Below are 27,770 nucleotides of genomic sequence, written 5' to 3'. Positions count from 1 at the left end.
CCCTTTGGCTGCACCATGTGGCCGTTTATTTCCATCCATACAAACATTTCACACATTCACTTCCTGTCACCCTTTAACCCCCTCTGTCACCAGGGTTACGCCCCTTTCCTTAAAGGGGCCCCGTGAATTCGGTCGTCCCCTACAACATGACAATATTTATGTTAAATGTGTTGGCGGCGCAAAGCTACGGAAAAATCCGTATATAAGCCGCACCGGCGTATAAGCCGCAGTCTCAAAGCGTGGGGAAAAAAGTAGCGGCTTATAGTCCGGAAAGTACGGTTGTTCAAATTGGGCCAAAAAAGCTTTCCAGTCAGACCTACCGGAGTATTTGGGTTTTCACCGTTGAGACTGGGTGCCGGGCGCCACCATTGTTATTTACGTTCTACCGAAAAACGGCGGGAACGTTGATGACGGAATCATACTGGCATATCTCCAAATTCTTGTTGTGTTTGTCCATCAGTGCCACTGTGCTATTGCATAGTGCATATTCACCCAGCAGATTGAAACTTCACACAGAAGCTTTGCAAAGTGGCAACAAACAAAGTCAAAGAAAATCAATAAATAATATCTTTTAAATATATATTCAAACCTCTCCTATAAAAACATTGTCCATGCATTTGCTTCAGCAGACAGTGGAGATAATTACATCCATATTTACACAGTGTGTAAGGTGAAAAACAAAAATTGTGTCTTTCTCCATGAATGTTGGACTCAGTCACACCGGATAAAACCAGACTGGTCCAGATTACATGTGACAGGACTGATGAAAGTGGGAAATGAATATTATTATGTTACAGTTTTTAGTGTGTCGTGGTACCACAGGGCCTCTGTGGTTCAGGTGTTCACAGTGTTAGCAGCTGCTAGGAGTGAGGAGAACAGAGAGTCTGGTCTTTGCTTCAGCACATCTGGATGGTCAAACTCAGCCACCTGTCGGACAAATCGCTGACTGTTAGTCTAGGATTAGAAGCACATGAACTTTATCTTTATCTTTTTTTTAATCTCTCAAACCTTTCCGTTGTCCATGACCAGAATACGATCTGCATGCATCACAGTGTTGATACGATGGGCGATGGTGAGCATGGTGCAGTCCTGAAAGGCTTCTTTGATGGTGGTCTGGATCAAGGCGTCTGTCTCTGCATCGATGGATGCTGTTGCCTCATCCAAAAGAATGATCTGTTGGAGCAGGGGAAGGACCCAAACGCAGTCACAGATCGCTTCAAGATCAGAATATCAATACAGACTCAAATAATTAGTAAATATACAAATACATTCTGCCTGTAGAAAAATACAGAACGCGGTTCATTAAACAGGCTACAGAGAGGAAACACTGCTGCTCTGGCAGTTATGATAGCTGCGTGTCTTAATTATGCCTCTAGTCCAAGAGGGTTGTTGGAGTTTGATTTATCATAATAGCACCATCAACTATATCCATTTGTTTCAATATATCTAAATGTTTGAAACTCATTACGTGACATCTGCATATTGAGAACTAGTGTGAATATAGTGTGGTCTGAATAGGTCAACATACATGAAAAAACAACATAGGTTTGCCTTCGCACAGTGATCCTGTGCAGACACAAACTCCATCAGAAGTCTCTACAGCTGTTAAAGCCCACTGACAGCTGATCAGCTAATCAGGACGAAACCATGACATATATGTGGCAGTAGTAATCCAGTGGCTGTTCAGCGGCTGAAAAGTTGGGAAGTGTGTAAATAGCAAGAAAACAGAAGACAGAAATTCATGGACAAACCTTGGAGTTGCGTAGTAGTGCTCTAGCCATACATATGAGTTGTCTCTCTCCTACAGAGAAGTTCTCTCCATTCTCCAGCACTGTTGCCTGTAGTTTCCCCTCCAGTCTGGAGATCTAAGGAAACAAAACAATACTCATAGAACCACTTATAAGTCTGCTACTACCACCTCTAAGAGTAACCTATACTGACGATGATCAAATAATGATATAAAAACCCCAAGTTTGTAAAATAGTCAAAGCTACCAACTGAAACATAAAATTGCTACTTACACTTTACTGCATTGGCAATAATAATCTAATGGTATTGTGTAAAACTCACAGGGTATATTTTTCTACTCTGTGTACTTTTACTTTGACACATTAAGTACACAAAGCTCATAACACTTCAGTACTTAAACTCAAGTAAGGTCTTTCTGTTTGCTGCTGCCTTTAATTGAACCACATTCAATTAATATATTAATCCATTTCCTGCATTTCTGCATTTTACTGCTGAATTTTATTTCTTACACTGTTTCTTGAATTGTTTTTAAATCGAAAGTTACGAATGTAACTACGGTTCTATGAATCCTGGATGACCGCCAGAGGCAGTGCTTCACACTGGATATCTTCCGTCTCGCGCATGCGCAGGTCGAATATTTATATTAACAAAGTCACGTGTGACCTCGGATGACCCCCGTCGTCTATAAGTTCCGGTGTCATCCTTAGCTCAGTCCTATGGAATCTTCTCGCGAGTTCACGGGATTCCGAGTGACCAAGAACTCTGGCGGTCATCCAGGATTCATAGAACCGTGGTTACATTCGTAACTTTCGTTCTATTTCATCCTTACTGACCGCCAGAGGCAGTGCTTCACACTGGATGACTTATACCAAAAGAGTCACGAGGAAGCACAGTAACTACCTCTTATAGCTCCGGCAGAGAAAATTGGCCAAAGAACCCTCCCCAGTGGGTGAGGGTTGGCAACGTTAACTCTGTAGTGTTTGGTGAATGTGCTCGGTGATGCCCATGAGGCCGCCGCACATATATCCCCCACAGGCACACCACTCAGGCTTGCCCTCGGTGTGGAGACACTCTTGGTAGTGACCCTTCACCCCGGACGGCCGAGCGCAGCCGCTCGCCTTGTATGTATAGGCAATGGCCTCCACTATCCAGTGGGACAGGTGCTGTTTTTTTTGTTTTTTTTAAAAAGGAGCACAGCCCTTCTTAGGCTCACCATAACTGACTATGCAGGCGGTGGCTTCCACATAAGCTCTGATGGCCCACACTGGGCACAGCAGCCTTGACCTCTCCTCTCCCAATGGGGAGGGGGGGGGGTCAACTTTGCCAGCTGGATAGGCCGGTTTATATGTGAACGTATCCACACCCTTGGGAGAAACACTGCATTAGGCCAGAAAGTGACACCCAAGCCATCTGAGTTCCACCTCAGACATGATTCTTCCACTGATAGGGCATGCAGCTCGCCCCCACATTGAGGTGAATTGACGGCAAGGAGAAAACAGTCTTGCCGATAGCCATCTCGGCTCCGCCTGTGCCAGGGGTTCAAAAGGAGACAAGCATAAGGTGTCCAGTACCAAGGGTAGGTCCCATGCCGGGGAGACCGGCCCTTATCCAGGAGGGACTGTAGAAACTCAGTACAGCAGGCACGGGGCGCTGTACTGGGACCTTGTTCTGAGCTGCCCACCAGTCGGAGAACAGCTTCCACCCGTTTCTTGTACTGCAGGCAGGTAGACCGCGCACTGGCATTCAGAATAGTCAGTCAGACTGGTTCTATGCAGCCTCTCAGCATCCGGTCGGGCCCTCCCGTGACCCATAGTTGAAGGCGGCAGGGATTGGAATGCCAAATCCGACCCTCTAGTTGAGACAGGAGATCCCTCCTGTCGGGGAAGAACTCTGACAAGCTTATAGCAAAATCAGAGGGAATGGTGGAAAGGCATAAAGAAGATCCTCTGGCCACGTGTGAGCCAGGGCATCTTGATCCAGAGGGCTGGTCCTCTCCGTCAGGGAGACCCAGTGGGGGCAGTGGGTCGACACGTTCTGGATGCAGCCGCCACTCTCACGGTGGAGGCTTGTGACGGAACAGGAAAACCACAACCTGGTTCCGTTCTCCTGGTGGGTGCATTGCACACAGGCTGGTCAGGCGAGGGGCCTCCCAAGTCAGAAGGCCACGGTGATCCCCGTAGCAACTTCTGCAAATCTGGTGCCCCATTGATAGTTCATGGGAAATCACAGCAGAGGTGCTGTCCACCGGACAAGCACATGCTTTCCCTTCAAACATGGAAGGAAGTGCTCGAGCGCTAGCTCTAGAGCCTGGACCTGCGGTCTTTTAGCAGACAACTGCCCCCAGGCTGTCCTGTTCTGTCACACTGCACCCCGCCTTGAGAGGCAGGTATCTGTTGTGACAATCTCCTGGTGGAATGGGACACTGTTCGCCAGATATGCACTCCCTCCATGGGGATAGTGAATAGGCACTGTTTCGATAATATTACTGCCCTGTATCTGTGCCACTTGGCATCCAAGTGAAGGCTGTTCAGCCATCCGCAAACCCAAGGGAACGACAGTTGAGGCAGCTGTCAGTTTACCCAATAGTCGGAGAAAAGGATGTAGGGCAACCGTCTGCCCCCTCGGAAGAGGGAGAGGTTGTGGGGGTTGTTGGCCACATGCTGGGGCGACAGACAGGCCCTCATAGGGCCACACTAATGAAGGTTATGCTCTGAGAAGGGCTCAGGTAGCTCCTCTCCATGTTCACCTTGAGGCCCACCGGCCCACGTGAGAGAAGGCGAGCAGTGTCCTGTGGCGCCCGAAGCCGGGATGGCGCCTAGGTCAGCCAGTCGTCTAAGTACGGCAGTATGTTCACGCCCTGCGATTGCAGGGGCAAAGGACAGCAGTAACACACTGTGAACACCCATGGGGAGATGGGAGAGTCCGAATGGAAGCACCCAGGACTGAAAGTTGTGGTGATGCACCATGGGAACATGGGAATAGGCGTCGATAGACGTGAACCACTCCCCCTTGGAAATCCGCTGCTGGGAGAAAGAACCCAGACAGCCGGCCTGGAGACATCTCCTGGCACCCCTGCCGGGGGGACGGGGACGTAAGTAGGGTTGTATAGGTAGCGGTCCGGCCTCTCAGCAGGACGCCGAGGCCTGTTGCGGCTACTAGGGTAAGCTGGAGGCTGAGAAAACGGCCTTGTGGGGCCAAAGTGGGACCCCTAGGTCTGGGGGTGCAGGCATGTCCCTGCAAAGACCAGAGAACTGCTGCCTGGTCTGGCTAGCTCTAACAGTCCGCTGAAGCGCCTGTATAGCAGCTGACTCAAACAGCTCACCAGGTTCCAATGGGACAGTACAGAGGGTCCTCCTACATGTCTCAGATAGGGGTGACTGCGCCAGCCAAACCTGGCGGCAAGTCTGAACCAGGGTGGACATCATACATCCACGTTCCCTCGATATGAGCGCAAACGCCTGCAATGAAGCATCACTGAGCAGAAGCGTCGAAGTAGCCCGCTGCAGAGAATCTGCGAGGGAAAGCATGAGGTGGGAGAGGGAGTTGTCGATACGGTGCACAGCGCTGCTGTGTCATAAGCCCTGGATAGCAAGTCATCTTTGACCCAACATTGGGTCGAGGGCACCTGGCATCGGGCCTCAGAGTCTCCTCAGCGGAAACTGATGGACGCAATAGTCATCTAACTGGCTGGCATACGTGCAAGGCCAGATTTGCCGCCTCCTGCATGGTCTGATGTAAGGCGGGAGAGAGCCCTGGTGTCTCCAGCATGCATGCAACTCCCTCAGATATTCCTCGGAGAGAGGAACAGAAAAGGTGGTGAGGGCGAGAAGGCGCCTGAAGAAGGCACTCACAGGTGGATGTTCCAGCTGCTGTGTATGCCAGGCGTGCAAGCGTTTCCCACTGAGTTAACCTGAGCGGGGACGCTCTGTTAACTGTGACAGCCGTAAGGCTACAAAGTTTATGGCTACAGCCCCAGTATCAGCTTTGTTTAGCTAGTTTCCCACTGAGTTAACCTGAGCGGGGACGCTCTGTTAACTGTGACAGCCGTAAGGATACAAAGTTGATGGACACAGCCCCAGTATCAGCTCTGTTTAGCCATCTTCCCACTGAGTTAACCTGAGCGGGGACGCTCTGTTAACTGTGACGGCCGTAAGGTTTACAAAGTTGATGGACGCAGTCCCAGCTAGCATCTCACCAAGTTAGCCTGAGTGAAGACACTGCTAACTGCAAATTACGTCAGATGTAAAGATTAAATCTCAATGGACACAACGCCAATGCCGATCTAGTGTCTCACCAAGTTTGCCTGAGCAGGAACACTCTGCTAACTGTGATAGCCGTAACACTGTGAAGGGCGGGCCGACAGCGTAATTCTACGCTCTCGTTAGCGCGCCATTCGATTAACTAGAGCGGAAGCGCTCTGCCAACCGTGGAACAAACAACTGTTATAGAAAACAATGTTAATCGATCTTACCGATTGCTGTCATCACGACTTAGCTGGCCCTTATCAGACTGGTGACGACCGATGATAGGGGCGTCCACCAGTCCGGGGCTCGATGTCCGAACGGCGAACACACCGTTCCCTCCGAAGAGGGACAGCTCGTCGCAGCCTTTGGAGGGAGAGAGAACCGCAACTCCGACCGGTGGTCACAAGGCTACAGCGACGAGCTCTAATATGTCTTGATCGTAGACACATCCTTGTGTATGCTACCATGGTAGCTAACCTGCGTCGCGAGAAGATGAAAAAGGACTGAGCTCAGGATGACACCGGAACTTATAGACGACGGGGGTCATCCGAGGTCACACGTGACTTTGTTGATATAAATATTCGACCTGCGCATGCGCGAGACGGAAGATATCCAGTGTGAAGCACTGCCTCTGGCGGTCAGTAAGGATGAAATAGAACTCCTTTTCTTTTGCCTTATGTTTTGATGCTTTTAATGTGTTTTAATGTGTTTTATGTGAAGCACTTTGAATTACCTTGTTGTTGAAATGTGCTATACAAATAAACTTGCCTTGCCTTGCCTTACATACAGTGACTTTACTTGTGAGTATTTTCAGTGTGGTATTGCTACTTTTACTAAAGTAAAGAATTTAATACTTCTTCCACCAATGCTATGGTTCATAATACATTGGAAAATAAGGGTTCAATAACATCAATACACCACTAAGACAGCTACTATCTGGTCAGATAACATTTCACTTCAAGATATGTGAAAAGAAATCGCTGCACGCTAGCTAAAAAGATTGAGTCTGGATAATTGATTAGACTCTCTAATGAAACTGTTAATGTACTGTGCTTCATATTGTCCAGCGAACATACCGAGTCCTTAATGTAGGTCTTCTCCAGCGCCGCCCAGATCTCCTCATCATTGAAGTTATTGAAGGGGTCTAAGTTGTACCTGGAGGAAAGGACATGCACTATCACAGTTGGCGAGCCAGAGACTAACCCACCACAGTGGGAGCAGTGTGTACCTGAGTGTAAACATAAAGCTCTATGGAGTTAGGGGTTAGCTTAGGTTACCTGACCGTTCCAATGAATAGCACAGGATCCTGGGGAATGATGGACAATTTGCTGCGCAGATCCTGCAGACCAATGGCTGTAATGTCCACGCCATCTATCAGGATGGTCCCTGATGCTGGCTCCACCAGCCTGAACAGAGCCACGCCTAGAGAGGACTTCCCTACAGAAACAAAGGACAGTAACCCTAATGGTTCACAGAGGCAGGTCCCCTTAGCACCCTACAGCCAAGTCAACACTCTAATCCAAGTAAGTTCTTTCATTTACACATTTAAATCCAAAGATGCTGTTAAACTGGGCTATCAACATTTGCATTGTAGAAGATACATTATGACAGTGGTGGTCTGTCAGGGCCAGCAAAGCCTTCTCTGCTGGCCTAAACAGAATTACAAAGTTACAGCTATTTAATACTTTTTCATAAATACACTTCATGTATTCTAATTATTTTTCCCATTTGCTTAATTTCTCATTGCACAGCTACTGTCTTCAGCTGCTCTGCTTCCAGCACAGCTTGTTTTAAGGAGAGCTTTTATCCAATCAGATTTTGCCCCTATTTCTTTAGGTAAGAAGAGAGGCCCGATGCCCTCTAGGTAGACTTTGCAGTTTAAGTAAATGGGGACGATATTGTTGATTGTCATAGTGTTCAACCAATCAGATCTTTAATTTGACATCTTGGGCGTATTCTTTGACATGTCAGAGCTGTCTAGGTGGCCTACAAGTACGTCAGCATTAATGTGCAGTGTGATTGGTCAGTGGGCTAGCGTGACTGTTTTGAAGCTGAAGCTAGCTAGCAGAACTTAGTAATAGTAGTAGTAACAGTTCAAGCTGAAAGATATGTAAGAAGTTATGACATTGACATGACATTTTTCGTGTTTTGCTTGGTTTAGCTTTGTTTTTTTAACACTCAATGGATGGAGGAAGAGGAGAAACGGATTTAGGAGTTACTGGCAATGCCTTTCTGGAGAAGGACGTTTCCAGAATAGCTGGACATTGTAAGAAAGGGTCGGCCAACCCCACAGCTAGCAACCCTGACCTAGCAAGGAAAAGGATTTGTACGAACGGTATTCCTGGCTAACAGCGTCGGATCAGCGTTGCACATTTTATGGCTTGGAATGCGTTTTATTTGCAACTGAGCGTCTTCGTGTTTGGAGCCACGCTACGCTAAGCTGAGGTGGCTAAGCAAAGCAGCAACAAGGCACCATAGCACGACAGGACACTTACGGAACTTTTGAAAACTTTTGCTGAGACACGAGTGGATCTACAACTCAACGAACACGTTCGCAGGAGGACCTCTTACTGGAACTGAACCGCACTGATGTACTGTACAACAGCGTCATTAAACTCTTTGGAAACAAAGAAAGGAGGATATACTTTGTCTTTAAGTTAACAGCAGCTTTGGTAAGTGAACTGCGTTTGTTTTACATCTGCAGTAGCGTTACTACTGTGTTAATTTGTCTATGGTGTTGTTTTTATGATATGGTTAATACTGTTTCCTCTGATGTGAATAATATTTGAATGGCCCGTGCGCTTTAGCATGTGCCGGAATACGTGTTTTAGCGCCGCAGTGTTGCTAGATTGATTCGTCATGCTTTGTTGTCACATAAATATATATGACTGGTTCTTGTGAGTTTGTTCTTGGCATTGTGTTAATTACATTGATTTTAACTATATGCATTGTCCGTTAATGACGAAGCATCCCATCATGTGTGTATTCATGTATCTGTTTTCTTTTACAAAGCAAGAATTTTGGTCTGGAGAAATGGGGATTGTGTGGCGATGCTTTAGCCCTGTTTGAATCGGTAAGGAACAGCTAAACGCTGACGGGAGAGTTTTCAGCGTGTCTGCTGATGTTGGTTTTCCTGCTAAGCTAATTTAGCATAGCCTCCCAGAACACACGCGCCTCAAAAGAGTAGTTTTTCTTCTGTGGTGGCAGCACTACGTTTGGTGGGTTGCCAGGTTGAGCGCAGTGGCTCCACCAAAAGAACATTATGTTTCCCACAATTTAAGCTTCTGCATTTTCCAAATGCACGAGTATTATTTAAACGTATGGTTCGGTTCGTAAGCCTCGTACCGAACGGTTTAATGCGAACACGTGTATTGTTACACCCCTAGAAACAAATAATAACCGGTAGCTGTGGCGTCATACTGAGGTTATTAGGAGGTGGTTCAACTGTAGTAGGACAGCACTGAAGGCCCAGGTATAAAATGCATGGCCTGACACTGCATTGTGATCAATATAGACTACAGGTTTCGTGATTCATTGTAATGCATATATGTTGCTTATTATATGATATGATGTATTGAAATAGGTAAAATTGTGTGTATTTAGGACTGTTCAAGATTCAACTCTGATAATTAGTGATAGTTTCCCTCAATCAATCAATCATTTTAATATGTCTCCCACCAAACTCAACCTGCATGAAAAACAAAGTAAAAACTGCTGGAGTCAAGGTCTTACCAGAGCCTGTCCTTCCCACAATGCCCAGCTTCTCTCCAGCTCGGATGAAGAAATCTAGTCCGTTCAGGACAATGGGTGTATTTTCTCTGTACCTCATCTTATAGTCCTGGAAGGTGATGGTTCCGCTCTTCGGCCAATCCTCTGGGACTTGGGCCTCCTTTATTTGCCTGGGGGCCTCAGACGTACAACCCTGTACACAATAAGCAACAATTACTTTGAAGGAGGGGAAAGGAAGTGTGTCAGAGAAAAATGTACTTCATAGAAGAGAAACTATTAGCTTTAGAATCTGTTATCCTTGAGTAGTTTAATGGACAGTTTCAAGAAGATATAAAAATATTTTTTCCATTATCTTATTCTCACTGCACAGCTAGTCTTCCTCAGTTGCTCTGCTTCCAGTGCAGCTTGTTCTAAGTAGAGCTTTTATCCAATCAGATTTCACCTCTGTGTCTCTAGGTAAGAAGAGAGGCAGAGGCCTGCAGACTCACAAGTGCATCCATGTGCAGTTTAAGTGAATTGGGACGATATTGTTGATTGTCATAGTCTTCAACCAATCAGATCTTTAGTTTGACATGTTGGGTGTATTATTTGTCGTGCCAGAGCCTGCTAGCTGGCCTACAAGTACGTCATTGACAAATTTCCCCTTGGGGATGAATAAAGTATATTTCTATTCTATTCTATCATTACGTGCAGCTCAGTTTTCAGGTGCAGCTTTGCAGTGAGGTCACACAGCCAGTTGTCTCCTACGTGAGCGCAGAAAACATTATATTTTCAACAATTTAAGCTGTGGCGCCATCATGAGTTTATTAGGAGATGTTTCAGCTGCAGGACAGCAGTGAAGGCCCAGATATAAAATGCACGGCCCGTCACTGGTATACAGGTATGTGTATCATTATTTTTCAGAGGCAGAGGTGTTTAGAGTCTGACCGTGATGTATTCCTGCAGCCGCTCCACGGAGTTGAATCTAGCCTCGACCTCCGTCGCCACCCTCACTGTATACTGAAGGATGCCTGTCAGCTGGACAACACATCAACATCTTTAAATACACACGTTGCAGTTGCTTTCACTGTATCTTTACAAAAATAAACCAAAGGTTCATTCATTTTCTGTTCCAAACTCACCTGTATGGTGTAGGACAAGGCCAAGCCTTTCAAAGACGGACTGATGAAGTCATTACTGCTGAGCACAACGAACAGAGACACCAACAAGGTCATGGTTGAAGCCATGGAGTCCAGGCAGAAGGAGAGCAAACGTGTTCCAGAGTGAAACAATAAATAGTGGTTGGAGTTGATGTCATTCAGTGACTTGAACCTAGAACGTGATAAAGAACATGCAGGTTTGTGAACATACATACTGTACCGCTAACGATAAAGCAAGGAAACTCTATGAGTGAGTGTCCTTTGCGTATCTTGATAACTGTTGATTTGATCTACTTCAAACTTGGCGGTTGTATTGCTGGGGACCCAAGGGCATGCAGTGTCAAATGTGGTGCGATTTGATCAGTTGGTGGCACTACAACAACAAACTTTGCATTTTGGCACGAAACTTTGGAGCTGTAAGTGACAAAATTCCCAACATTTAGTTTGTTGTTCTGTCATAGATTTAATGATATTTTACTGAAAGCCAACAATTTCTGCTTAGTACGTGTTGTGGAAGTCACAGATATCCCGGGAAACTAAAGCCGTCATGTCTGGTTCATAACATAGTATCGAGGTGTATTCACTGTGTCTAGCAAGCCACACGTCGCTGTTTAATACCGCTGTATGAACACTGAATAAACTGATTTGGCTGTGATTTAACGGCAATAAACCGACAAAAAGGGACACCGAAATAACTACATAATGATGCCGATTTGTACCGTACTTTTTGGACTATAAGCCGCTACTTTTTACCCCACGCTTTGAGGCGTCTGCTTATAGTCCGGTGCGATTTATATACGGATTTTTCGTAGCTTTTCTCCGCCACAACAACCGCAACTTCCGGTTCCGGTCTAACACAACATTTACTAGCTCCCGACACAGAACAGTTGCTACCAGCAACCCCTCTGCTACCAGCTGTTACTGACAGGGTCACTACAATATGGATGAAGTACCTTTGACCTACCTCTCACCAGGACTGTTAACAAAAAAGGTTGAACGGCAAGATGCTTTTAACAGTACATGTCCGACTCGCTAGCTTCTAAGCTAATTATAACATTACCGCCAATGGGGAAATGCTAACCGCGATTAGCATTAGCGAATATATAATATATCTTTGTACATCTTTTCATGCAGACATACTTGCATTACAGACTAAGGTCTCTCACGGCTACCAAACGAAAAGCAATGAGGCAATAACTGTTGTTGCTCATAGCTCTGAATAGCTGTTGTGCTAGCAGCAACTGGCAAGCCAGTTGGCCGTAAATGCTATTCAGAGCTATGAGCAACGTAGACACGCTGCATGAGGAGAGCAACTTTTTCTCAAGTCTGCCAGTGGATCCTAACAGCGTGGAGCAGTGTGAAAGAATCCACCATCACCAACGGGTTCCGAAAGGCTGGACTGCTGCGAGATGAGGAGGACAGCGCAATGAGGAGGACAGCGCAAGCTCAAGGGCGGATTTGCCTCGGGAGCAAAGTGACACTGAGGGTGCAGACGAAACACGGACTGCAAGCACGAACGAAGCAATTCTGAGGCTGTTTAATTCCGACACTGAAGAAGAGGACTTCAATGGTTTTAGTGCACAGGAGGACGAAGGCGATAGCGATCAATAGCGATCCTGCGTGTTTTTGAGTGAGAGAAATAAATCATCTTGGTTTGCAATATAACTCTGCTGTCCTGAGTCTGCATTTGGGTCCTTTAACACACCACATCATGAACCGGTAGGTACATGTCCGACTCGCTAGCTTCTAAGCTAATTTTAACATTACGCCAATGGGGAAATGCTAACCGCGATTAGCATTAGCGAATATAATATATCTTCGTACATCTTTTCATGCAGACATACACAGACTAATGCTGCGTTCACACCGGTCGCGTTGATTTTTTGACGCGAGTCGAGATTACATACAAAGTCTATGCACAGACGCGATGAGACTGGCGCGCCGCGATTTTGCGATGGCGCGGCGGACGCGTTATTGCAGTGCGGTGGACGCGTTGGACGCCGCAAAATCGGCAACTCGCGAAATTTTTCAACTTCAGCGGCATAATCGCGTGACGCTGTGGCGTGACAGCCTATCAGCGTTGAGTTGCTCCCCCTGTCATCATTGGCTTCCTGCCGTTGTTGAATCAGGAAATAAATCCTGTAGCCGTCTGTGTTCACCCAGAGCTCTACGATACCTCATATCAATAGAGACCGGACCAAACTATGTGTATACATGTGTGTGTGTAAACCATACGGTACAAACAATGAATAGACGCTGCCGTATTTACGTCTACGTGACGTTTTTGTCGGAGAAGACAAGTACAAATCGGCATCATTATGTAGTTATTTCGGAGTCCCTTTTTGTCGGTTTATTGCCATTGAATCACAGCCAAATCAGTTTATTTTGTGTTCCTACAGCTGTAGTAAACAGCGACCGGTGGCTTGCTAGACAGTGAATACAGCTCGATACAATCCACGGAGCTCATCTGAACAATATTATGAACCAGACATGACGGCGTTTGGCATTCCGATGTTTGAGGGACTTCCACAACACGTACAAAGCAGCAATTGTCCTTATTCCTTTCACGGTTGACAGCGGAAAGAAATGGCGGCCAGGTGAACGGCTTCCAGGATGATAAACCACGCCCCCTCTCCGGCGCTACGAGATTTTGCGGCGTTTGGTGTGAACACGACCGGCTGCGCGTTGGACGCGATTGTGCAGTGCGTTGGACGCGATTTTTGCAGTGCGTCAAAAAATCAACGCGACCGGTGTGAATGCAGCATAAGGTCTCTCAAGGCTACCAAACGGAAGAAGTAAAACGAAGCAGCGTGTCTTCTCATTAGAATCTAAAAGCAACGAGGCAATAACTGTTGTTGCTCGTAGCTTCGGAATACCGTAGCTGTTGTGCTAGCAGCTAGCAGAGCTACGAGCAACAACAGTTATTGCGTGTTTTTGTGTGCGTGTTTTTGAGTGAGAGAAATAAATCATCTTGGTTTGCAATATAACTGCTGTCCTGAGTCCTGTTGTTGCTCGTAGCTCGTAGCTCTGCTAGCTGCTAGCACAACAGCTACGGTATTCCGAAGCTACGAGCAACAACAGTTATTGCGTGTTTTTGTGTGCGTGTTTTTGAGTGAGAGAAATAAATCATCTTGGTTTGCAATATAACTCTGCTGTCCTGAGTCCTGTTGTTGCTCGTAGCTCGTAGCTCTGCTAGCTGCTAGCACAACAGCTACGGTATTCCGAAGCTACGAGCAACAACAGTTATTGCGTGTTTTTGGGTGCGTGTTTTTGAGTGAGAGAAATAAATCATCTTGGTTTGCAATATAACTCTGCTGTCCTGAGTCCTGTTGTTGCTCGTAGCTCTGCTAGCTGCTAGCACAACAGCTACGGTATTCCGAAGCTACGAGCAACAACAGTTATTGCGTGTTTTTGGGTGCGTGTTTTTGAGTGAGAGAAATAAATCATCTTGGTTTGCAATATAACTCTGCTGTCCTGAGTCCTGTTGTTGCTCGTAGCTCTGCTAGCTGCTAGCACAACAGCTACGGTATTCAGAAGCTACGAGCAACAGTTTTCCTTTGGGGACATAATTTGAAGTTGAAAAACGTAATAAATCGCAATATAGGCCTATGTTATCGCAATACTCAGAATATCGCAGTATCGTGATAATATCGTATCGCGGGATCTCTGGTGATTCCCACCCCTAGGCTACATCCAGTTATATAAATGTAAAAATATATTTAAGCACATTTATTATAACTTAAATCCTTTTAATTTAGGGTGAAGAAACCCACATTACTCTATCAAATATCAAACTGTTAAAGAAAATAGCAAAGACATATCAAACACAAGTTATTACATTAACTTTGTTCAATGCGTAAAATCCTTTCAAGAGTGCGTTTGCACAATCCCACATGAAGTATTTCATCTGTTGTAAAGCCATGTTTAAAGTAGTCTTCAATGTACTCCCAATACATTTCCATTTCAAGTGTACCAGCCAAAGAGCTGCTTCTATGACTGTGTTTAAGTATCTCATAATTATGACTTTCTATCTCATAACTTCGACTTTCGAGCTCATAATTTCGAATATGGGGATATTTTAATTATCAAATCTAACTTTAATTTTTGTATGTATTAGAACTATGGGAATTATAATACACTATGATTTAAATGTACATCAAGATAAATTTTCTGCCATTTTAAACTGTCCAAATTGTCACCCAGACAACGCTGCAAACAGCAATATGAGGAGCCACACAGTTTAGTCATGTTGAGGAACTTTGCTATCTTACAGTTGTATGTGTCTGTCTCTTATGTTGTAGGCATGGATGGTGCTGAGGCCCTGCAGGGTAGAGGTGGTGAGAGAGATGCAGGGAGAACGACTGACATTCTCCATCCTCTTCATCTGTCGGATACTCCTCTGGAAGATACTGCAGATGAATCACAACTGATATATTTAGTTTGCCGTTAAAGAACTCTTGTACTACACCTGCTTTTAAGACGTGCAACAATTTAAATAACAATCTGAATCTAAATAAATGTCATAAAATGAACTGAACGTGTAATCAGCATGTACCAGATTGTGAATTGCTACGATCGTATTTTCCAAAAGTACCCATACAAATAATTTCTTTTCATGTTTAAACTGGTATCCACTCACAAGAGAATGAGGCCGAACAAAGCTCCCATGAAAACCACAGCTGCCAGCATCGGAGGGAAGACTGCCGAGATGGTGATGATGGTGAAGGTGATCAGCAGAGTAAACTGCAAGAAAGGGTCCATGTGGAGGGGAAGCACCGTGTCCACCTCCTCTTGATCTTTGGAGAAGCGGTTGAGAATGCGTCCTGTTGGCGTCGTGTCAAAGAAACTCATGGGACTGGAGAAAATCTGAGAAAGGAAAACAAAACAAAAGTAATCATAAATGTATATTTATAGGGAGTAGTTAATTTGAGGGTGATGAGGGGGGATGGCATTCCCTTTGTTCATAGAATGACCAAAATGCATCCCCCTTGTTAAGCTCCCATCCCTCCTCTCCATCCCCTAGTAGCAGAGTGAGGGCAGGGCCAGAGGGGTTGTTTAATTAAATATGTTAGTCTAGTCTGTCTCACTAATTGATATGACTGAGGTTTTGGGAAAGTCAGGGAAAGAATCCGTGGCTCCGACCATGGCTATGAAATATGTATCCATCGTGAAGACGTAGACGCATTTATAATTGTGAATTTTTCTCTTGGTCCCTCCCTTCTGTCTGTAATACCTTGTCCTTACGTTATATTTTCCTTTATTTTGACATTTCATTATTTCCTGTTCTATTTTGTGTTACTCACCTCTCTCGTTTCAGATGCTTCACTTTCTGCCCTTGTGTGTTTTGCCTGATTACCTGACAGATCTCCTGTGTTTCCGAACCTTTTTCTGACAAGCAAAGATGTTTTTTTCTGCATCTTATCCTGCTCTCTGGATCGTGTATTTGAGTCCTTACCCTGTGGTTCCATCAGTCGCAACAGTAAACGATATGGAAAATTCTTAACAGATTTAACGGGATCGTATATCATATTCAGTAAACATGGTTATGTTTGATGGTATATAGATGGCTGGGGGTCAGCCATCCAACAGTACCTTCTTGAACATGGTGTCATGGAGTTTGGTGGCCGCATTCAAGGTCACCCAAGTGTAGGAGAAGCATTTGATGATGGCAAGTGTCACCATGACGACCACCATCACGCCATAAATCATTTGGTAGAAGCTCAGGTGAGGGTTTTGTGAGATGTCTCCTTGGTTTGAGGTTGTGTTATTGGATGACTTAAAAAAACAGAAAATATATGATGTTAGTGGAAACGTAAAAAATGGATCAACACATTTGTTTGAACATTTTTCATACTATAACAATTGGTGCAGATATGTGGAAATAACACATATTGCATCACATATTCAGCACAGTTTACAACAGTTATACAGTTATGTTCCATCTGTTCAACATAAGCACACCACCTCTATCACTGCCAATATAGACAAAACCAGTTTGGTTCAGCCGTAAACACAGACAGTGAAGTTATGTGAGGTAAAAGAATTTGCAGAGCACATGCAGCAATACCAACATCTGTGCACATCTGACCAACGATGTGAAAAAAAGTGTGTGGCTGTTGAAAGGTTGGGTAAAACAGACACTCTTTGAAGAGAGCTATTCACAACCCTCAGACTTTTTATAAAACATGCCTGTTGGACCATGAAATTATCTTTCCAGCTGTGAGAAGTCACACACTTACTGAAAACACATTGAAATGCTACCAAGGGTGTGTGTAAGAGAGAGAGAGAAACAAAGAAAAAGAGAGATGGTTCTCACCCCATCACCCTGCCCCAGCCAGAAGCTGAGCCACCAGTTGCTGAAGGCTGTGGATCCAATCATCAGGACCAGGTTCAGGATGGTAAGGAAGCTTACTGTGTAGCCTGCAGCACAGTCACATCAAACATCATCAACCAGGTTGTCCATGTGTGAATTGTGTATTATTGCATAGATCATGACGATGCATTTGTGTGTGTGTGTTGTCGGTGTTCAAACCTCCAGCTGCCTTGCAGTATTGCTGGTAGACTCTCCAGGAGACGGCACCTTCTGTGGCGGACTCCTGACTGACCAGCTGATCATCGACGGGTGCTTAAGAGGAAGAAAAATGAAAACCATTGTAGAAAGGGGAGCAATAATTGTTGAAATGCGGGAATAACGGTGCACATATTCTTTCCTGGAAGGCATTCGTAATGTTGCGCTCGTTTGTTGTGAACAGAAAAAGTGAGAGGAAAAAGTGAAAAACTAAGAAAGAGATCTTGAGAGAGATGCTGTTCAACCATCCAGCCAGCACTTCTGGTTATAGTTATAATTTAATAAGTTTTCCAGACTTACATCTTTGGTTTGTTGTCATTCCATCGTCCTTTTCATCCGACATGTCAAATGCTGAAAGAGAACATGTGGAAGGGAGATATCAATAAAATAAAATATCTGTCATCTTTATGCTGTAGACCGTAATAAGGACACACATGCCCAAATAAATCAATGATAGTATATTAACAGTCAGGATTGTAGATGTGTTGCCCTGTCTTCTATTGTTTTACAAAGCTTTTACAAAGTACATTGTCCTTTATTTTGTCGACCAAGGTCCCTTTGTTACCTCGATGGACAGCTGACTACCTTTTACCTCCTCCTTGTTATGCATTGACACGAATGGCACTTTAGTCCAAAGAGAATTGTGCCAAAAGTAAAGCAGAATTGTATAGAATATCCCCCTTTCATCCCATGTCAACTATTTTAGATGATTCCACAAACAGTCATGTTTTCTTGATTCCATACCTGGGTTCACTAACCCACTGTCGGTGCTTTCTCTTAGCTCAATGTCCCTCAGCTGGGCAGCGTCTTGGGGAGACACTTCCTCATTCGGAGTCTGAATGACAAAGCGAAAACGCAGTGATACTGCGGAGTGTGGACAAGTTGACGACTTTCACCCCAAAGTAAATGATGAATCGTTAACTTGTGGCCTAGTACAAGACATCTTTCTGCTTCCTATAAACCTCTGACACATTTGGTTTACAGCTTACGTGCATCGGTTTATTGTTTTTAAGCTAAAAACCAACAAAGAACCGGTGTAAGGTTTCGCAGCTCTTAAAACATGGAGATAAGACACAAAGGTTATCGTACATTAGAGTATTGTACTGTAGATTTCTTTTTTTACCTCGGGCTCTTCCATGTGGTAGTTGCTGATGAGCTGAGCAAAGCGTGCATTGGCTTTCATTAGGTCCTGGTGGTTTCCAGCCTCCTGCACCTCGCCGTCATCCAAAAGCATAATGTCATCACAGAACTCCAGATACTGACAGACACAAGTGAGGACAACAATGTCAACAAACTATCTCAGCTCTGTGGCCGGAGTTCTACCTAACGTAGTCTAAACAGCACGTCTTTACATATATGACACTTGGCAGACGCTCTTATCTTGTGGTTATAGTGACGCTCACAATTCACGATAAAAAAACCTAATGGCTGCAATCAGAAACCAGTTTGATTTACTGTTACTTTAGGGTGGGGTATTGTTTACCACAATAGGTAGCACAATAGATGGATTTTCAAATCATTTTATGTAAATTTAATTGAGAAATGTAATTCTTAATTTTAAGCGATTTAGGATTCACTATCTGCTAAAGAACAATGCTGTGTCTACCTGGAGCTGGTGTGTAATCAGTATGATGGATTTTCCATGGAGCTCTTTCTTAATGCATTCCTCAAAGATGTGTTTCCCCACATGGGCATCGACAGCAGATAGTGGATCGTCAAGGAGGAAGATGTCCTTATTGGAGTAGACCGCTCTGGCCAGACTGATCCTCTGCTTCTGCCCCCCTGACAGATTCAGCCCTCGCTCTCCGATCTGCCAACAAAACAGCAGGAAGCTGATAAGATCACTGACAACACGTCACGATATGGTACATTACAAAATCTGCTTTTCCCTTTTACTAACTTACAACAATATAGAAGAAATAAAACTAATAACAGCTTAAGATTAAGTAAGAAACATCCGTCATACTTGGAACTGATCCCAAATTGTGTCGCAACCATTCATACCAACACTTTGTTTTTGTAAAATGACTGTACTTTGCACACTAGATGAATTTTCGGTGAACATCTAGTTTTAGTGTCAGTTTCATGAATGAATTGCTATCGGAGACAGTCAAAAAACACATAATTGGCAGAGTTTGAGGTATATTTTTTTGATATTTAAATGCTTTACAAAGCAATTCGAAATAAAATGATGTTACTAACAAAAATACAAGATTAAAATGGGCTTTAAAACAGTTCAAAGAAAGAAAAACAAACTGGATTATTGATTGTACCAACTAATGTTTACCTTATTCCATCTTTTGTTAATGCCTACCCCTCATCAGAGGGTGTTGGTGTTAAAAGTTCCACTCAGCTTGAAATAAATCAATCAAAAACATTCAGCTCGGGGAGTTTTGAGTACAGCAGAAGGCCCTCACCTCAGTTTGATCACCATATGGGAGGATATCCAGGTCAGCTCTGAGACTGCAGACATCCACAACTCTGTTGTATCTGTGGAGGAAGACAATGAGTTACCTTAATGTCAAGAGACAGCGACGTATAGTGTATTCAACTGAGCCATTTTAAAGATAAGATTTGAATATTTTGGAAAAACATGTTTTAAATACGTCAGTCGGGTCTGCTGCATGTTGACTTTCACTCCAGTATGTACTTCATACAAGATAATGATTACAGCAGAACTATGGGCCTAACCACCGTCATGAATGCCAGCTGAATGATGTGACATATTCATATTCAAAAGCTCTGTGGTTATTTATAATGTTTGTGGGTTAACTGATTATATACTTGGACTGGTCAAGAGGTTCTCCCATCAGGATGTTTTCTTGAACAGTCCCATGAAATATCCAGGCCTGCTGGGAAACGTAGGCAAACGTCCCATCAGCGGTGAGGGAGCCCTGCTGAAGGTGCATCTAAAATATAAAAGTGAGCAGACCACCATGAGGAAACCTGTTCGTTACATGGCATCAGTTAGATCTGGTTTATCAAAATGTAAATAAGGAGCATAATTTTTACATAACTGTGTGACAGAGTGGTCATAAAATAGTGAAAATCAACAGCATTGAAATATCAAACATTATGTCAGGAACTTGCAGGGATTGTAAAAGAGAATACAGAACAAAAAAGACAAAAGGAGGAGCCAACCTGTTCCAAAATGCTGGAAATCAGTGACGTCTTTCCACTCCCCACGTTTCCACAGATTCCAAGCAGGTTGCCCTTCAGAAGATAACACAGAGAGAGTTTGGGTTTAACCTTTAACCCTCTCTAGATCACCTTATTTATTCTCACCAGTCGTAGAACACACCTTAGGCAGTGTGAAGGAGATGTTTCTCAGGGTTGGCAAGGTTTCAGACTTCCCATTCTGGCACGTGTCCTCCACTTTGTGTCCCTTCTCCACATTAACTGAGATGATGGGTGGAGAGTCTGGCTGGTTGGCTGGTTTGTTCCAGGAAAGTGTCGCATTTTTCATCACGACGGCTGAATCACTGTCTTTTCTCGGGATCAGGTAGGGCTCTGGATTCTGGATCACCAATATTTTCTGAAATAGCCGAACATTGCATTCATAAGATTTTTTTTTAACTGTAAAAATTAGATTTTAAGTGTGAACTTGTTCCACAACAGCAACAAACACAATGAAAGCTGGCAATTACAACAACAATGACATAATAAAACAAATTTTCATATTTTAGAGATTAAAGTCATTAAAGGCAAGTGTGAGGCTAAGAGAATGACAACAGAAGCATTAAAGCCAAGTTTGCACTGCAGTTTGGCGTACATGTTAAAACTCCATACAAGCTATTATTTATGTTTGAAATTAATAAAGATAAAATAAGAACCATATCGTTAGTCTGCAGATTATGAGCTCATCATTATTTATTATCACTAGAAGGCACAACCTTGCAGTTCGTATGGCTGGATGATATCACAACAAGATGACTTTATGTAAGATCAGAGTAATAATGAATGTCGTTGCCAGCTGAGCAGCACAAAAAGAGAGGAGTTTACCCTCAGTCGTTTTAGTGAAACAGCAGCCTCAGCCAGGACCTTTGCAAACAGGGGCATAATAGCCAAGTAGAACCTCAAGCAGTTGAAGATGGCGATGGTGGTGAAGGCCTGTTCATAAAGAAGAAGTACGCTCACACTATACAACACTGACTCTTTTTTATCAGTACACCTCAACCATGTAAATCACACAGTGGGCATGATGGCAAGGGTTGTTGTACTGCATGTGCTGCAGTACTCACATCAGTTGTGTTGAGCTTCAAGCTCAACGAAGTGTGTACAATGAAGGTGAGAATGGTGGCCAGGGTGGGGATGATGCTGGTGATGCTGGTATTGGCGTTCTGGACGTAACTGACCTTCTGCAGTTCTTTCTTCTCATTTTTCCGGAAGCCTAAGAGAGACAGCGTCACATGTTTAGGCAACAGTTTCAGTTTTACTTCTACTTCTGTTTCTGACACCAAAAGAGCATGGACTGGCGGAGGCAAGAGAACATGGGAGCTCAACCCTAGATTTTAGTTTTGCATATATAAGCAGCTCGTTCTATATGAGTTGAAGGTGGAGAGTACCGGTATGTGGCAGCCTTATTTCAGCCTGTAGTGCCTCTGGCAGCATGGCTATGTGAATTGTTATCAAAAACTAAAACAAAACAAGATCCAGATTGCTGTAAAAGGTGCACATAATTTCCCTTGAACTTTGACGTTTTGCTCTATGGAAAGTAGCACATGCGACTTTCAAGATTGGGTTTGTGTTCATACAAAGGGACTGTATAAATGATAACCATTAAATTTGTTCTTCAAGGAATGTCTGTTTAGCTAGTTTCCTGTTTTATTTAGAATGTCCCTGCCTCCTGTGTCTTGAGTTCACTTCACTACCTGCATTTGTATGTGTTCCCGCCTGTGTGATTGTCTGCCCCGCCCCTGATTGAATCCTCCTGTGTCTCATCATCTGCACCTCCACAGTGTCTCAGTGTCAGTTCGTCTGTTGTGCTACCTGCTCTGCTCCTTGTTTTGATCTACAATGATTCCTGGGATGATCCCTGCTCTTCTCTGCTGTGTTCCCTGTAAAGTAGTTTTGTTTTCTTAGACTTTTTGTGACACATTGTTTGACTCCCCAGCTCTGCAAGTTTAGTTTTGAACATTTTCTTAACAATTAAAGTCACCGTTATTCATCCCTTTGTTCACCGTGTCTCTCTGTCTTTGGGTCAATCCCCTGCTACCATTTTTGCCTTAAACCCTGACAAGAAAGGTTAAAAACATGTTTGACTGGACAACAAAGTCTGTCTAACTTCATACCTGTGATCGTCTTTTCAAAGGAATCTTCCCAGGCGTACATCTTGATGAGCTTGATGCTGTTGAGAATCTCATTCATTGTGCGAACACGGCTGTCTGTTATCAATATGGTTTTCCATTTGAATTTGTTGATGAGATTAGCCAGGCCAAGCTGAAAGCAGAAAAAACAATATTAATCTTTATGTTGTGGGAGAAAAATGTATTTGTGTCTTGAAATATATTTGTGTAAATTCAATCATATCCATAATTTAAAATGTATCCATGTATATTCACAGAGACTTAGGGTATAAAGTAATGTACAATGCTATTGTGAAGTTAGTTGGCTCCGGACTGCTCGATTTACTTGTATACTTTGTGATGCAAATACATCTGCGTGAACTGAAGAAAATTCAATCTCTCTTGTGTTCTGTGGGTGTTCGTTGCTGAGTTCCTAATAGTGAGATCCTGTGGTGTCTCACCACAAGTCAGATAGATAACAGTTACTGAGTTAGGTGTTGAGTTTTAACATAAGTCAAAGAAGCTGAGCATCATCATCGACGACGAAATAAAACCCACAACAGTGTCAATTGAAAACAAGCCGCAAAGAGGAAAATAAAGATATGTTAGTGTGGTGCACGTTGATGGCTGAATTAGTTGGAATGAATTAATTGGAAAGCTTTAATTATTTGCCAACAACTAGATAATTAAAATGCATTTCTGTTTATAACCTTTGATTATTGCAGTACCTCTTTTTAGCTCTGATTGTGATGTGGCTCAATTAAATCTGAATCCATTTATTTTACACTGCTCATGAAAATATGTCTCATATCTGTTTGTGCGATTTCCAACATACAGACCTGTACTGGGATGAAGATGAGGTAGGTGCAGACTCCAGTCAGTGCGGTGTAGCCCAGAATGTAGCAGGCATAGACAATACACACAATAAAGAGCACTGGGGTGGACAGCACGAAGCTCCCAAACAATACTGCTTCAAATAATTTGTGGCCATCGTTGGTCAAAACACCAATCATCTGGATGGGAGAGGAGGAGAGAGAGACTGGAATCTACATTTGCCAAGATTGCTTTGCCAAGGCAAGTTGCATGAACTAATGGTGAGAACAAGTGAATTCCACAGGATGTTTATGACAAAGATGTGTGGCCTTGTAAAACAGGATCAAAAACAAAGTTGTGCAGGAAACAAGAACAAATATAGCCACAAGAGGCCATTCCAGGTTGCAGGGGACTGGGTATTTGGCTTCAAAGTCAATTCAACTGGTTTAATCTTGTTTAAAGACAAAGTGAAACCAATCACACACTTTTATCATGATCATGTATGCAGCCTTTCAGAAGTGCAAACTCAAAGTCCCACCAGTCTTTTTTTTTTTTTTACATTTGACCATGTTTCAAAAGCTTAATAAAAAATATCCAGCAAGTTTGGTGATGTTTGGACAAACTGTCATTGATTTATGGCCAAATTTGCCCCATGCACATGTTAAGAACTAGTCCCGACCCCTATTGAGTGATTTTGAAATAGTTTCACACACGTGGTTTAACATTGTCATGAAACACATCCTAGGAGTTTTGTATTGATTGGACAAAAAGTTTCTGATTTAAAGACCGATTTGGATTGTGCCACACTCAGCTATTGTATTCGAAGCTACCTAGTGGTCGATTCGACTGGAACTTTCAGGGTATGTTTCAGCTACTCTTGTAGATACACCCTGCAAGATGATTGGTCAAACAATTGTTGAGTTAGGTATATTAATGTGCTGAGGCAGGACCCCTGGAAGTTCATTGGTCAATATCTCGAAAGCTTTATAATATATTAACAAGGTTTTGATCATTTTGTTTAACTTGGTCCAATATTGATTCAAGGAAAAATTTGGTAGCAATCAGATCTAGGAGGAGATGACAAAAATTTATGTTTCAAAAATTCCAAATGGAGATAAATGAACTTCCAAATGTGTCAAATTTCAAGTCAATCTGACTGGGTGGTGAAAGGTTGTGGCCTTCCCAAAATGTTTTTTTTTGTGTGTGGGTACATTCTAGTGCCATCCTTTGGCCGATTGAAGTCAGATTTCTTGCAAGCACATGCACATCATGTCCAGTTATTGGGCCAAGTTTCTATTTCTTGCTATTTCCAGCTCACAGGGAATCCCTTTGGAGCTAGAATCCTACAAATGCAATAATAACGACAAAAAGTATATTAGTGCTGGGCAAGTTAACGCGTTATAAGAATAGAATTTATACTATCTTTATCCCTTTCAGGGGGAAATATTTTTCTCTGCATTTGACCCATCCCTGTATATAGGGAGCAGTGGGCTGCCAATGACAGGCGCCCGGGGAGCCGGGGGTTCAGTGTATTGCTCAGGTACACTTCGACACGTGACACGTGAGAAATAAAGAGAGAAGCTGCACCAGCTGTTGCTCTCCCTGCAGACTACTGGACATCGCTGCAGTAAAGTCAGCAGACACTCAGATCTCCGTGGTCAACTCAGCAGACACTTACATGTTAGCGCACCAATATGCTGAAATTCAGGGTGAACGCATTTAAACGGCACAGATCGGGAGCGAGCGAAGGACTTTGAAAGTTAGCGGAAACATTAACGCGAGACAACATCCGGTTTCTGCAGACGAACATCCGGTTTTCAGAATAAGATGCCAACAAAGTATGAATTATATTCACATTAAGTATAAAACATGTTACCTGCATCTCGTGAACCAAATGTTATTGCCCTTTTGTTCATATAGCAGTACTTTTAAAATAAAAGTGCGCAATACACTACTTTTGAATTCATGATTGAACTTTGCCATAACAATGCGATCAATCGCGATTAATCGCAAAAAATCCATGCGATTAATCGCGAATAAATATTTTCATTGTTGCCCAGCACCAATATATATTCAAGAAGGGCACTATGCAGTTGTCCCCTGTCACTCAGATGTGCACTTAATGTAAGTCTACATTAAAAATACATATTTAAAAAAACCTTTTGACCTGGACTGACCCCAGTTTACATGTTAGACTCCACAAATCTAAAACAGACATGAGGTATATTGAAAATATATTTTCTTTCCACTACTTTCTACAGTTCACCAAGAGTAAGAAGATCTCTCAAACGATGGGCAAAGAGATTTTGGTGTATGAGATCTCTTTCCTAGAGAAATGCAGGAACCCTACCTCTCCCATTGAAATGCCGCTGTGAACCCTCAGAGAGATGACTTTCTGAAAGGCCACTGAAGAGAAGGCTCCCTTCAGTCTGACTGCAGTGCGCAGGTTCAACGCCCACAACAAGGATATCAGGAAGGCTTTGGAGAACTCAGTGGCGAACAAAGCGAAGGACAGACCAACACCGTAGGATACTGTGGACTTCTCTGGGTCCTCATTATATTTCAGGATCTCATAGACCAGAACAGCCTGAGAGGACAGAGAAGTTTGTAACACACAAAAGAGCAGTAAATATTAAACAACCTTTACATTTGTGTCATAAAACCTTTGTGATGTCACCCATAAAGCCTTAAGTTGCATTTCTTGACCATTTTACTGCAAAATGAGAACTTTTACTTTTCAGGCTTTAAGTAAATGTAGCTGATATCTGTATATTTTAACTAAGTAAAGTTTTGAATGCAGTTCTTTTACTTGTAGTGGAGTATTTTACAGTGTTGTACTTGCACTTTTACTTAAAAAAAGATCTGAATTCTTCAAGCACATTTACAGTGAATGTGATATTAGGAAAAACATCAGAAAAGACTCCTGGATCTGGTATCCAATAGAGGAAGCACTGGTACTGGTATAGATATTCAGCTTCAAATGTAATTACCGGGCCCAGAAACGCTGCCACCATGGCAAGGACACCAACAGCGACTGAGAGAATCAGCCTGGTTCTTTGAAAGCGAAGGATTACACGGACCAGAGAGGCCTTCTCCAGGCCCACCTTTGCCACCTCTTCCTCCCAAAGTCTGTGGAGTCTGTGCACAACACACCATATTAGCCTTATTCAATTATTACTCAAGTAAAACATTGACACACACACATGACCTCATAATTAATAATTTCCCAGCATTTTCATGAGTCATTTTCCAGATAAGAATTTCAGCAGCTAGACTTGTCATGTCTATAAATATCTATAAATCTATAAATATACTGTCCTGTATTTCATTGCATGAAATGATAATAGAGAAATGTGAGTGCGCCCACGAATCAACAAGAGTGTCAAACCTTTCTCCGCTGGTGTCGGCTACATCCAAAGGAGACAGGTTGAGAGAGCTCATGTCCAGCTTATTCTTGAACAAGGCCCACATCATGGGGATCATCCATACAAAGGTTGCAAAGGACAGGAAACCTGCATTGTCCAGAGGGTGAGACCTAGACATGGAAACATCACCCAATATGCAATGGGGGCCAGTACAGTATCTGTCTGCTGACATGTCACCGTACATTTATTTATCAAATGGAATATAACAGCATCAAAACAAGACAAATGACAACTGACTGAGATGAGGACCAGCGGAAGGGTTTGAGGGTCTGAAGGCTCTGGCTGTATCTTCCAAACAGGGTAGGGTAGGATTTTTCTCTGTTGTCCAAATCAGTATGTTCTGAACTGGAGGCCAGAAATCCAGTTCTCTGTCGGAAAACATCTTCCTGCTGAAGAGTCATAAACACAAAGAGACAGAGTGAAAGAATCAGACAGAAAGACAGAAAGAGTGGGACAGAGTAAGAGATGGTGAGGAGAAGGAGAGACAGAGACACAGAGAGAGAAACAGAGACACAGAGAAAGAGACAGAGAGAGAGACAGACAGAAAGAGACACATAGAGAGAGACACAGAGAGAGAGCGAGAGACTTTTGTCAATATTCAAAATAAAATACTAAAGAGAGCCTCAAAAAGTGGATCAAACAAGTTTGCATTGAAAACACAGGATGCAGGAGAAACAATAGAAGAGGAAAAGATCTCAGGCAGTGAAAGCCACATGTGAAGAGGCCGGAAGTGTACTGGTGGAAGCTGTTGTTTGTTCTAAACTTACAAAAGAGACTCCTCGACTGTCGTTCTTCTCCAGAGAAAGGTCTTTCTTCAT

At 43.4% G+C, this 27,770-nt stretch overlaps 1 protein-coding gene across 1 annotated transcript; it reads right to left on the bottom strand.

The window, feature by feature from the left end:
• Positions 1 to 692: 692 nt before the first annotated feature.
• LOC306793782 (ATP-binding cassette sub-family C member 12-like) lies at positions 693 to 27,770 on the bottom strand (the record flags this gene model as incomplete). Its single annotated transcript, XM_079291548.1, has 29 exons — positions 693 to 927; positions 1,009 to 1,173; positions 1,752 to 1,865; positions 7,070 to 7,148; positions 7,271 to 7,430; positions 9,726 to 9,915; positions 10,650 to 10,739; positions 10,844 to 11,033; positions 15,133 to 15,270; positions 15,501 to 15,727; positions 16,454 to 16,636; positions 17,178 to 17,281; positions 17,394 to 17,486; positions 18,174 to 18,264; positions 18,553 to 18,687; positions 19,036 to 19,239; positions 19,847 to 19,919; positions 20,214 to 20,338; positions 20,571 to 20,642; positions 20,731 to 20,964; positions 21,432 to 21,539; positions 21,671 to 21,819; positions 22,721 to 22,868; positions 23,554 to 23,727; positions 25,878 to 26,114; positions 26,518 to 26,665; positions 26,916 to 27,062; positions 27,190 to 27,341; positions 27,720 to 27,770. 29 exons carry the CDS (start codon positions 27,768 to 27,770, stop codon positions 835 to 837), a joined length of 4,074 nt encoding a protein of 1,357 aa, XP_079147674.1. The 3' UTR covers positions 693 to 834.

Source organism: Melanostigma gelatinosum, assembly GCF_949748355.1.
Source record: "Melanostigma gelatinosum genome assembly, chromosome: 2".
NCBI lineage: Eukaryota > Metazoa > Chordata > Actinopteri > Perciformes > Zoarcidae > Melanostigma > Melanostigma gelatinosum.
The sequence above is the reverse complement of the archived record's forward strand: the minus strand, read 5'-3'. Positions and strand labels throughout refer to the sequence as shown.